The 13359-nt window shown below is 45.7% G+C and overlaps 1 protein-coding gene across 1 annotated transcript in view; it reads right to left on the reverse strand.

Moving 5' to 3' along the window:
• Positions 1-13359, reverse strand: part of MIEN1 (migration and invasion enhancer 1) — a 58395-nt gene that overhangs the window by 8852 nt on the left and 36184 nt on the right. Inside the window, exon 2 of the mRNA XM_085651761.1 lies at positions 381-478. Coding sequence (XP_085507887.1) covers positions 381-478 — 98 coding nt within the window. The remainder of the gene's footprint in view (positions 1-380; positions 479-13359) is intronic.

Genomic DNA, 13359 nt, shown 5'->3' on the forward strand with positions numbered 1-13359 from the left:
TCTGTATAGGCATTGTCGGTAATGACTGCCCTCTGGGTACCCTGTATATGAATATTTAATACTTGAGCTAGACAGACTAACTAGATTCCTGGATTTTCTGTATTTGCAACACGCCTGAAGGAGACGGCATAGTGAGAGTTTGTATAGTGCATGCCTGAAAGGGAGAGGGTGACTAGTTCTGTGTCTAGATGGTAGCATGCCTGGAATGGAGAGGCTCTACATTCTATGCAGCAGTACGGTTAATGTCTGAGAGCAACAGGCTCTTCTGCAACTCAGTGAATCCATATGGTCTTGATGAGTGGTTCTTGTAAACCATCAACACTGTCACACATGGGCCAAGAACAGAACTCTACACATGAATATTGAGTTGGCACACTCACCTGTGTCCCCGGAGCGCGACTCAATAGTGACATCTGGGAATTGCTCCTTCACTGAGCTGACCAATTCCAGATAATGGGACTCGAACCCACAGTGTTCACTAAAGAAAGAAACAGACATCAGATGTCATTACCCTCAAAATCATTCCTTGATTATTTGTCATTACTCTGCGCCTTCCTAAATCGTTGTCAGCGCCTGACACCGCCTGCTGGAATTCCCAGCTAGTGGAGATGGAAGGAGAGCAGAATAGCAGAGTAATTATGGAGTTTAAAATAGCTGTGGCTGGCACCAGGGCACTGATGGTGAAAGGAGCTATTTTTCTTGCTTTGCAACCAATATGTATGTTAGAAACACAAACAATAGGCATGGGGTGGAAGGGTGGAACAGCTGCTCCCTTATTCAGATATAGATCCTTTGTGTTAGCTCGGAGGACTTTTGTCTGAACAGCACATTTCTGTGCCATTTCAATCAGGTGTCTTCTCATTGACTCTCAGTTCAGTTCATTTATTAATGAGTTTTGATTGAGTTATCCTGCAGCACAACCTTCTTCTGGCTTCAACTAAGTGGGTTGGGACCCCTGACCTTGTGCAATATACTATCATTTGAGATTTCTGAGCTTGTCAGGGTAATATTTCCCAAATGTAATTGTGGCACCTGCAAGCATTACATATTAGTTTAGTGAAAAATGTGTGCCATTTTATTGACTTAATGTTTAACCATTCTATCAGCTCCATTAATACCACTTGTCTGTCATCATAAGAGTCATAGGGCTTCAATAGGATGGCGGACGAACCGGCACCTGTCAGTGGTGGTCTGACCGACATCCAGCAGAGCGGTCCGACCGCCGCATTATGATGCAGTCGATCGGACAGCATAGGTCGGAGGGATGGACCTCCTTTTCCGACAGGCTCAAGGATCCCGGCGGGCCATCGGTCGGATCGTATTCCCTACAATAGGGGCGGTGCCTGCACAGGCACTGCCGTAGGGATTACAATGTCCCTTTCCAATAGCCTTTCCATGGCGGTCCGACTGTCGGACTTTGGGAGTCCCTAGCCGGGCCCCCTACCCTCGTGGGCTTCCCCTATGAGGCCTGGGGGGCACCCGTGGTGCCCCTGACAAACATCCATACCCCATGTGCCAGGCAGCACACGGTGCCTGGCACACGGCGCATGGATGTTTAAAAACATCCCTTTTTCCATTGCGCTTATGCTGCGGCCTTTTTTTGAGCCACAGCACAAGCCGCAATGGGAAAAGCCATAATTACGACCACCTACACGTCAGTCGCATCATAATTTGGCAGTTGGGACTGCCGACTACTTGCCAGTCAGTCCCAATCCAGGTGTGATGGTGGTCCCATTGTAATTGGGACCAAAGTTTGTTTGTAATCACTTCTTTATCGACAAAGAGGACACACTCCTAAGAATTCTGGAGACATGGAAGCTAAACTTCGGTTTGCTATTTTAAGACAAAACCAATGAACTGGGAAGCCTCAAGCAGCCAGTTAGGCTGTCCAAACTCTGATACCGTGCTCAGACCGTGTGAGAGGATAACACTTGGTTCATATGTTAACTGAGAGACCAGCAGCACAGAAGGTGTACTGAAACACGTTTACCTTTAAAGATGCTTTTAAGGAAGATAGCATTGAAAATAAAGCAGCCCTAAATCAGCAGTAGCCAATCCTAAAGTCTTTCCATTTTCCAAATTTAATGGCCAACTAGACCCTGGAGCCTAAATACACTGGGACAACTTTAAAATATGTTTAACCAGTGTTACGGTCTGTTATAAAGGAAAACACACTTTTGTGGCTACATGAATCTTCTGAATCTATTTTCCACCACTTCTAGATGTGTTGGAAGTTTGATATTATCACAAGTTTTCTATTGTAGCCATAATCACAGAAGAGCACACTCACACTTGAGGCTAAATTGTGTTTTATTACTCAGGGACAATGGTGTCCTTGGTGATTATCTGTCATCTATCCTCAATTTAGATTTGAAAGTATGAAATCATAATAAAGTATGAATAAAAAAACACCTGAACCGAGAACATGTCCTAAGTGCTCAATTGCTGTGTAGAGCATATTTAATGTTATCACATAATGGTAGATGAGAATATAAGAGCAAAGGGATACCACGGTTTAGTCAAGTTCAATTACTTTTGTTACGCAGGAGAGCCATAGACAGTAATGGGGAACGGTTTGTTTTATGGTCCATAGCTCTCACACTATTCCACGATGTAGGTAGTGAACTATAAATCTATTTGCTGTCTCATTAAAGGAAATATTCAACGCGCATTGTGTTTTAGTCAAGTATTATTATCACACGGTTATTGTTAACATTTAGAGCCAAATTTGGAGTTCGTGGATAGGATACTCCATCAGAAACGTGAAGGATATCCTGTTTGCCGTATTCCAAGTGCATTAAATCCTATGGCACTTGGAATACGGTGGATATCTCGTTTGCGGTGGATATCTCGTCCGCTCAACTGTAAAACAGGCCCCTAGTCTGATTCTAAGAACCACAAATCTTTGCAAAAAACAGACGAATATTTTCAAGAAGTGAATGCTTACACAATTTGGTCACCTGTGAAGGCAGGATTAAAACAAGCATTTGCAATGCAATAGGTCTCGCATTTATAAGAGTTTGAGCTATTGGCATTGTAAAATTACAATGCCTTTTATTTATGTTTTGGTTTTAAAACAAATAAAAGGCATTGTCATTTACTATGTCAGTAGCATAAACTCACATAAAAGCAGTGTGTGGAGTGCGGCAGTGTGCGGCGTGCAGCAGTGTGCGGCGTGCAGCAGTGTGCGGCGTGCAGCAGTGTGCGGCAGTGTGAGGCGTGCAGCAGTGTGAGGCGTGCAGCAGTGTGCGACATGCAGCAGTGTGCGGCATGCAGCAGTGTACGGCGTGCAGCAGTGTGGAGCGTGCAGCAGTGTGGAGCGTGCAGCAGTGTTTCGTGTAGCAGTGTGAGGCATGCAGCACTGTGACGTGCAGCGGCGTGCAGCAGTGTGCGGCGTGCAGCAGTGTGCTGCGTGCAGCAGTGTGCGGCATGCAGCAGTGTTTCGTGTAGCAGTGTGAGGCATGCAGCATTGTGGCGTGCAGCAGCGTGCAGCAGTGTGCGGCGTGCAGCAGTGTGCTGCGTGCAGCAGTGTCGTGCAGCATGCATCAGTGAGTAATGCAGCAGTGTGCAGCAGTGTGTGGCATGCAGCAGTGTGCTGGTTGCATCAGTGTGTGCCGTGCAGCAGTGTGTGCCGTGCAGCAATGTTTCATGTAGCAGTGTGTGGCGTGCAGCAGTGTGTGGCGTGCAGCAGTGTGTGGCGTGCAGCAGTGTGCGGCGTGCAGCAGTGTGCGGCGTGCAGCTGTGTGCAGTGTGCAGCAGTGTGTGGCAGTGTGTGGCGTGCAGCAGTGTGAGGCATGCAGCAGTGTGTGGCGTGCAGCGGCATGCAGCAGTGTGTGGCGTGCAGCAGTGTGAGGTGTGCAGCAGTGTGAGGCGTGCAGCAGTGTGTGGCGTGCAGCAGTGTGAGGCGTGCAGCAGAGACACGTGGAGGGTGAGGAGAGACACGTGGAGGGTGAGGAGAGACACGTGGAGGGTGAAGAGAGACACGTGGAGGGTGAGGAGAGACACGTGTGGAGGGTGAGGAGAGACACGTGTGGAGGGTGAGGAGAGACACATGTGGAGGGTGAGGAGGAGACACATGTGGAGGGTGAGGAGGAGACACATGTGGAGGGTGAGGAGGAGACACATGTGGAGGGTGAGGCGGAGGGTGAGGAGACACGTGTGGAGGGTGAGGAGAGACACGTGTGAAGGGTGAGGAGAGACACGTGTGGAGGGTGAGGAGAGACGTGGAGGGTGAGGAGAGACACGTGTGGAGGGTGAGGAGAGACACGTGTGGAGGGTGACAAAAGACACATGTGGAGGGTGAGGAGAGACACGTGGAGGGTTAGGAGAGAAACGTGGAGGGTGAGGAGAGACATGGAGGGTGAGGAGAGACTCGTGGAGGGTGAGGAGAGACAAGTGGAGGGTGAGGAGAGACACATGAAGGGTGAGGAGAGACACGGAGGGTGAGGAGAGACACGGAGGGTGAGGAGAGACACGTGTGGAGGGTGAGGCGGAGGGTGAGGAGAGAGACGTGTGGAGGGTGAGGAGAGACGTGTGGAGGGTGAGGAGAGACATGTGGAGGATGAGGAGAGACACGTGGAGGGTGAGCAGAGATACATGTGGAGGGTGAGCAGAGACACGTGTGGAGGGCAAGCAGAGACACGTGTGGAGGGTGAGGAGAGACACGTGTGGAGGGTGAGGAGAGACACGTGTGGAGGGTGAGGAGAGACACATGTGGAGGGTGAGGAGAGACACGTGTGGAGGGTGAGGAGAGACGTGTGGAGGGTGAGGAGAGACGTGTGGAGGGTGAGGAGAGACACGTGGAGGGTGAGGAGAGACACGTGTGAAGTGTGGCTCAATGGTTAGAGCAGCAGACCTCGATGCAGAGCATTGGTCCGGGACCAGGGTTCGATTCCCGTCGCGGCAGGGTCTCGGGCTATAAATTCCGCGGACCGGATATTCTCGCCTCAGTGACTATTCTAATCATGGGTCCCACGCTGCAACTCTGGGCAATAGCTTGCTTAATCTCCACAACGGCCCCACAGCACTGGGGATGCCTGGCTTCACCCTGGGATGCCCAGGAGTGGACATTTCACAGGGAAAAAGCCAGGAAGGGTTCCCTAGCGGTATGAATACAGCACCGGGAGTCCCCGGTCCGGGGTAGCTGTGCGCTATATAAGTACAAACACATTTACATTTACGTGTGGAGGGTGAGGAGAGACACGTGTGGTGGGTGAGGAGAGACACGTGGAGGGTGAGGAGAGACGTGGAGGGTGAGGAGAGACACGTGGAGGGTGTGGAGGGTGAGGAGAGACACGTGGAGGGTGAGGTGGAGGGTGAGGAGAAACAGAGTTGGAGGGTGAGGAGAGACGGAGGTGGAGGGTGAGGAGAGACGGGGTGGAGGGTGAGGAGAGACACGTGGAGGGTGAGGTGGAGGGTGAGGAGAGACACGTGGAGGGTGAGGTGGAGGGTGAGGGTGAGGAGAAACAGAGTTGGAGGGTGAGGAGAGACGGAGGTGGAGTGTGAGGAGAGACTGGGGTGGAGGGTGAGGAGAGACCGAGGTGGAGGGTGAGGAGAGACCAAGGTGGAGGGTGAGGAGAGACGGAGGTGGAGGGTGAGGAGAGACGGAGGTGGAGGGTGAGGAGAGACCGAGGTGGAGAGTGAGGAGAGACGGAGGGTGAGGAGAGACCGAGGTGGAGGGTAAGGAGAGACCGAGGTGGAAGGGAATCAGAAGTGGAGGAGAGAGAGAGGTGGAGGGTGAGGAGAGACAGTGGTGGAGTGGGGGGAGGGGAGGATATCACTTTTACTTCCTCTCCTAGTGTAAGGTAACGCCCCCACCCCACAGGCCCTGCCGGGGCCGAGAGCAGATCACTGTTCGCATCAGCCGTCACCCGTGACCGCTCCGTACTTGTTGGTAAATAGAGGTTCACTATCTGTTGATAATGGGATTCACTTGGGGGGCTGACTTACCTCCTCCACCCCCAGGGCCAACACTGAGAAGGCATCAGAGACCTGGTGCTGCCTATGCTGCAGTACTGCGAGAGAGAGGGATGGGGGGGCGGGCAAAGGAAGAGGAGTGGGGTTAGAGAAGGGACAGGTGGGGAGAGAAAGAGGAGAGAAGGGACAGAGACAGAAAAGGAGCAAAAAAAGAATTAGAGAGAGTAAAGAGGAGAGTTGGGGAAAATGAAAACATTACGAGAGAACATGTAGCAAAGAGGTGGAGAGAGAAGATGGGAGAGAGTAAGGACGCAGCCAAGAGATAGGGCAGAGAAAAAAAGAATCGAAACAATACAAAAGTATTTTCCAAACTCGTAAATAACCACGGGCCAAACAACTGATCTGCAATGAAGCATCCGAATCCGGTATATCATGACGTTAACCATGCAATAAAAAATAAATTTAAAAAAAATTAAAAAACACCCAAAAACACGTATACACCATGTTGACCCTTTTCCATGCAACGTATTCTAAAACACCATTCTCATTCATACATTCACAGCAAACCTGTTCACAAGAGTGACAGAAAATGTGGTATTAGGGTTACAATTTTGTTTACATCCATACCCACTCACTTATGCAATTAAAGGATTCATGACCACACGGTTAAACAAAACGTACTGATTGGCCTTGCCGTGAAGGAGAAACATGTGTTGACACACACTCCCGATCTGTGAAACGTTCACCCCACTTTCTCGAAATTGAAACCAGTGCATGTGTCCGACGAACTTCCTGCCGCTTATCTGAATGCACCAGTAGCAGAAGATAGTCACCATCTTGCAACAACACAATTAAAGGGAGGCATGTCTGTCTCTCCCCACCGCCACATGTCTCTGAGTGTTACTGTCTCATGCGAGATCTCCCTCTAGGAGACAGCTGACACCGACTCTTCCCCTGAGACAGTATGGGAGATGCGTATGTGTGCATAGTGTGTGTGTCTATATGTATATATCTGTGTGTGTATGCATGTGTGTGTGTTTGTATGTGTATATGTTTGTGTATGCATGTGTCTGGTGGTGTGCAAGTATGGGTGTGTCATTGTGTTCATTTGTCTTCATGGATGTGTACACATATGTTTGTGTGTATACCTAAGTCTGTGTATGCATGTTTGTGTGTATGTATATGTGTTTGAGTATGTTGGTGTGTGTGCTTGTTTATATGTGTATGTGGGGTTGGTGTGTTGGTGTGCATGTATATGCATATGTTTATGCATGTCTGTGTGTGTTTGTATATGTTCATATGTGTGTGTAAATGCATGTGTGTGTTTGTATGTGTGCATAGTTGTGTATGCATGTGATCAGAGGGAAGAGTGCACTTGAGGGCAAAGAGGAAAACATACAGGGAAGAGTATGTGAGGGCAGAGAGAAAAATACAGAGGGAAAAGCACGTGAGGGCAGAGAGAAAAATACAGAGGGAAGAGTCCATGTGAGGGAGGAGAGAAAAATAGAGAGGGAAGAGCTCATGTGAGAGCAAAGCGAAAAATACAGAGGGTAGGGTGCATGTTAGACCGGAGATAAAAACATAGAGGGAAGAGAGCATGTGAGAGCAGAGAGAAAAATATAGAGAGAAGAACACATGCGAGGGCAGCGAAAAAAATACAGAGCGAAGAGCATATGTGAGAGCATAGAGAAAAAATGCAGAGGGAAGAGTACATGTGAGGGAAGAGAGACAAATACAGAGGGAATAGCATGTTTGAGGAAAGAGAGAAAAATGGAGAGGGAAAAGCACACGTGAGGGCAGAGTGAAAATACAGATTGAATAGCACATGTGAGACCAGAGAGAAAAACATAGAGGGAAGACCATTTGTGAGGACAAAGAGAACAAGTACAGGCTATGCCAAGCGGAAGTGATCGCGTTTGCGATCAAACATCAAAGCGGCGAAAGTGAAAGTAATCGAGCAGACCATCAAAGGGCTGGGTGAGAAGGGAGGGGGGAATGCAAGGGTCAAAGCGGCTAAAGTGAAAGTAATCGAGCAGAGCATCAAAGGGCTGGGTGAGAAGGGCGGGGGGAATGCAAGGAGCAGAGGAGCAGCTGTGCACGTGCACGCCATCGTGCACTCAAGCCCTAGGCCAACAAAACCATGTGGGTAGCACTTTTGAAAGCCCACTTACAAAATGTCTCAAAGAGACAGCTTTCGCTGTCTCAGCGAGACCTAAAAAACATATCCAGGTTTTACAGTTTCCAAGTTGCCCACTAAACGATACCTGTCGTGGGGTTGTAGCTTCTGAGGTAGGTTCTGATGACAATTCCCAGACACTGCACTTTCTGGGAAATGCCACTGCATTGAATGGCCTGCACAGATTTTTAATGCAGTGATTATTACTGGCATTTTGGGTAAAATTGGTAAAGTAATGATTAGATTCACATGTCTTAGTTTCAGAACTAAAACATAGGCACTGGACTTCTTCTTGTGGCGGGTCTGGTGTTGTCTGCCATCCCAGTGAATTGCCCACTTTGTTATCGTTGCTGGCAACGTCTCCCTTACCAGACGGTGCAAGCTGTTTGGTTGCGACAGACCTATTGTGGGCAAACTTATAACTTAAAGCCCGCCCATTGCTTACCCACTGGTTAGCTCTATTGTGACTCTCATTTCTTGTTTCTTATTCCTTGATTTATCTTGCTTATCTTGTTCCATACTGTGTTTGCCCTTCCTCTGAAGCATAGCCTATTTACCGTCCTCTTGTTTGCGTTGTTCCATTACTCATGTTTTGGGAACTACTACAGTGCAGATATGGCAGCAGTCTTTGCAAGTTTGTCAGAAAAAACATTCCTTGATGGCCACCCAGCATGTTCACACAAAGAACGCACCGGTGGCCATTTTAAAAATTTTAATTCGCCATTCTAAGATAAAGGCCATGATAGATTTTTTTTTATAAAGTAAAAAAAAAGAAAAAACACTATTCAAAATCATGTATCTGCATGTGGGCACGTGTCATCATAAACAGGCAACCATTTTGCTGCCTCTTCTTTTGACTGAAGACACTAGCATTGGTAACAAGCACTGGCAAAGCCAAATGGTCGCCACTCACATTTTAAAGGCAATACCCATTAGTCCTCCCAAAGCTTGTTTATTATAGCTCCTACTACTTGAATCAAACCAGTTTTTATGTGCTGTCAATGCTTCCTGATAAAGCCACAGTTTGAGGTTTGCAAGGCCTTCTCTGTAAAAAAGTGTTGTGTGAACCACTGAGTCACACCACTCTGGACTCGTTGGGTGTCTAGTTTTCAGAAATATCTGGGTTTGGTAGGTTTCCCTGGATGGCGGCTGAGCTAGGCTTACTAAGCTGTAAAAAAGTTTTTATTTTGCCTGGTGACAAGTGATGTCTCCTGGTCATGTTTTGGAGTGTCATGTGTTGCGCCGGCTAGGCCCAGCCACACAAATTAACTTTCTATCGTAAGACTGGGTACACAGAATAGTAGAACATTGGTTACTACCAATTGTATTTGTCTGCATTTTTGGCCTCCAAATGTAAGTCAGTGAGAGAAAATAAGGCAGTTTTTGCAAAATTGCTTCTGAATCACATGACAGTGTGGGTAAACCCAATTTCAGAGGTGTACAGATTTGTAAGTTGGCCATTGTAACAGAAAATCACACATGAAAACATTGTCACCAATGGCTAGTTTTTCCTACTTATTTTTATTTGGTTGTCTATTTCAATTAATAGTTCCGGGAGGCGGGGGGCGGGGGGGGGGGGGGAGTAGGGATCGACACTAATGATCACCTCCTGAATCCAGAGTTTTGTCTACTTTTCAGAAATGTATACCTTTTCGGGATCACACAGGGGTTTCACACTTGCTTAAGCAACAAACTGCAAGTAGGCTGAAACCACAAACATTAGGAAGGATGGACTAACTTAAAAATTGCAAAAACTGTTAAAAGAAAATAGTTTTTTTAATTCAAATCTGCATGTTCCTGAAGCTGGGAAGATGGTGATTCTAGCAGAGGAAACCTTTTGCTGATGCCATGTTTGAAAACAATACATTTTCTTGCACAGCACTTTTTTCCCCATCCCATCCCATCCACCCCACCCCCCCAAAGAAACAACAAAATGAAGCTCTATGTTGTCTATTTTCTTAGTGCCCTCCAGAGAAATGAACAAACTCTGAGTACCTTTAGATTTCCAAGGATTTTGGCAAAACCAGGATGCAAATTTAGTGTGGATATCTTTTGTTGAAAAAAGTTTGACGGTTTAAGCACAAACTACTCAAACATCCAAAAAAAAGCATTGGTAATGCCAGTAGATCTGGCATATGAATGAAAGTGCATTTTGTGCCATTATTGGGTTTAGGCACTCAATAAGTCATCATACATGCATTTTGTCACTCAACTTTGCACGTATAACCAATTCATCAATCCATTGACTGATTCTTGCAATCACCCTCTGACACTACAATAAAGCACACAACCTCAAAAATATATGCAACATAAATTAAAAGAATACAAGTAGAAAAAAGAAAATATGCAGTCTAAAAAAGGCAAGCATATGCTTGCAATAAGGAACCGAAACATAGCAGTGGTTGTCCGTCTTGCAGTAGTATTGTACATAGTCTATTGTTGTTTTAAATTTCCAACATGGCCGCCACATTTAGAAGCTACATGTTTGTCATCTTGGAATAGTAAAATACACTACGGACAAACGCTTTCCATAATAGTCGCCTGATTTGGAGGAAATGACCACGAGGATGTGACACACAGCAAATTAAATGAGCGGCAAGCAAGCAGCCAGTTAGTACTGCTTGGGGAGCTGTAATATCCTCTTAAGAAAAAAATTTAATTAAAAGAGGAGAAGCAAAGAAATATAAAGGGAAGTATAAAAGGAAAACATTTAAGGAGTAGCCATAGCCAACCAGCCCTGAAACATATGTGCACTCATTTTGAGGTGGATGTGCACATGTGATCAATAAATACTGCCATTCACGAGGCAGAGAGCCAATGGCTTTAGAGCTCTGTCTACTTTAGCCTTCTAACCAGTATTAAAGTGCCTGTGCACCCCCTTTACACATGGTCGAATTTGCTTACTCCTAATTGGTACATTTAACTTGCCTATAAGACCCCAATATATGGTGCAAACTGTACACATGACCTGGAAGTTGAATGGCACTAGTGTGCTGTAGCACCTATTGTTCCTTCCAATATAGTGGTAGTGCAGACATGGCTTCAGGCTTACCACTAGAGGCTGAATGCAACAGTCTAAAACATGCACTGCGACCTGTAAAAATAAACCCATTTGACAGTTCAAAATCTTCCTTTTGAATATTAATAAGACACCCCTAAGTAGGCCCTGTTGTCCATAAGGCAGGGTGCATGTTATTTAACAGTAGGACATGTACAAATTTAATGTTAACATGTCCTTATAGTGACTAGCCCTGAAAAGCTATTTTCACTGTGGCAGGGCTAGCTGTTCTATGTAGAGTATAGATTAAATTCCTAATACTGTATCTCTGGAATACGACTAGCTAGAAACATTATTAAACAACAATTTTGTATAGTTATTAAATATCTAATTCTATGGTAAAGTCAGATTTTTCCTTTTTTAATATTAATGAAAAATAACTTTTACAAAGTTACATCTCCTTGCCTGAAGTTCCTGGAGGCTATTTGCATTGGTTCTTTAACTTCTCCCAGCCAGTAATTAGCATTTAAATAGGTGTGAATGAAGTGTGAAATTACTCCTAAGCTACATACTGTGATTGACTGGTCGACCTGAATGATCAGAGCAGAGTCAGTGCTTTGGGCATTGTTTTTAACATTACAATGTCAAATCCCGCTGGAGTGTCACATTCTGCTTAATAGGTCTGCCTGCTTTTGTCCTACCAGGCTTTTGTTTCTGGGTTTATTGGGAGTACAGTGGCTGAATTCAACTGGATTTTAGTGTTAGATGTGAGAGGACATTATAAACCCTCAGAGCCCAAGCTGAGTGTAACAGAAGAATTTCACCATCTTGAAAATAACCTAAGTGGGAAGGGTTGGCTCTGGGAACATTTACACAATTGGGTAGGGCTTGCCCAGGAGTCATTCTCACCTATATGCTCATGCAAGGCATAACTGTGGCATTTCTAGGCACCCACTTCAGAACACTGCTGGACTTGAGGAAAAACACAGGAGAACTGGACCTGCGGTCTGTGACCTGAAAGGAGCCCTGAAGGAATGCTGCCATTTATGTCCAATGTTGGAAAGACTGGTCAACAATCAGCTGACAGCCTTCCAAGAAAATAACAATCTTTTGGATCTCTCTCGAACAGGATTCAGACCTACAAATTATACAGAATCTACTCTTCTGGTGGTTATGGACAACATTAGACTAGAAGTAAATTAGTAAAATTTGCCCGAATTTCATTACAAGACCGCAGGCTACCATTATGCAAATACTTTTATTTGCTGCCCAAACATGCAGCCCTTTAAAGAATGTTAATACATCATAAAATCATAGAACATTCATAAAATCATAAGACAGTGCACACTCCCATCTTCCTCTTTTGTTCGCTGCTCCTGACACAGCTAAGTATCTCTACATTTGTGGCAGGATTGCTTGTTCATTGTTATAATAATTTTTTCTCCTTAGTATTATGGTTATTATATCATTCTTGTTCAACTAATATAGTCTGTCCTGCTTTAACCTGCTTTTAATATTTTGTTAATCCTTGTATTAACCTTTTTCTTTCAGTCTCCATTCTACCCTGTCCAATTTATGGTGAGGAATGGTAGGTATTTTTATTAGTTTTAGCGATCGTTTTTATGATAGTCTTTTTGATAGTTTTTCATCACAGGATACCCGTGCTATATTTTTGGGTTAATCTTACTTGTTATGCCGCTTCTCAGCTTTGCCCCACGATGCGCGAATTCCGCCGTCTGATTTATTTCATTTAAGCCCGTTTCTGTGGCTTCTCTATAACTTGTTTTTTTTTGTTTTCCCCCCCAAAAATAACAAAGGAATCACGCTTATGTGATTAGTTTCTGCTCGCGTCTCCTAGCAACCTGCTGGGAGGCGCGAGAGCGAGTCATTGCCTGGTTACTATTCGCGCCCATCGTGACGCGAAGCACTTCTACGGCTCGGAGGCACATTGCTATGGTTACGGCTCCTCGCTCAAGCGCGTAACGGTGCCTGACCGAGTCGCAGCCCTCCTGCTTGTTTTTCCTGGTTTTAAAATTACTCGATCGCCACCCGGTGGGCATTTATTGGCATTACTATCTTTTTAAGGATTTTATCTCAGCAAGGAATCGGAGTTTGATTTAAGGGAAATAATTTCCCTGCATTTTGATTAAAAGGGTGTACAACTCCCCTTAAGCCAGCATAAAACTGTGAGTAAGCCTTGAGGCCTTTCTTCACATCTACTGCTTTATATTAAAAGAGATCCTTTTAAGAAAATGGATATTAATAACCC

This window comes from Triturus cristatus, chromosome 4_1, assembly GCF_964204655.1.
Source record: "Triturus cristatus chromosome 4_1, aTriCri1.1, whole genome shotgun sequence".
Classification (NCBI taxonomy): domain Eukaryota; kingdom Metazoa; phylum Chordata; class Amphibia; order Caudata; family Salamandridae; genus Triturus; species Triturus cristatus.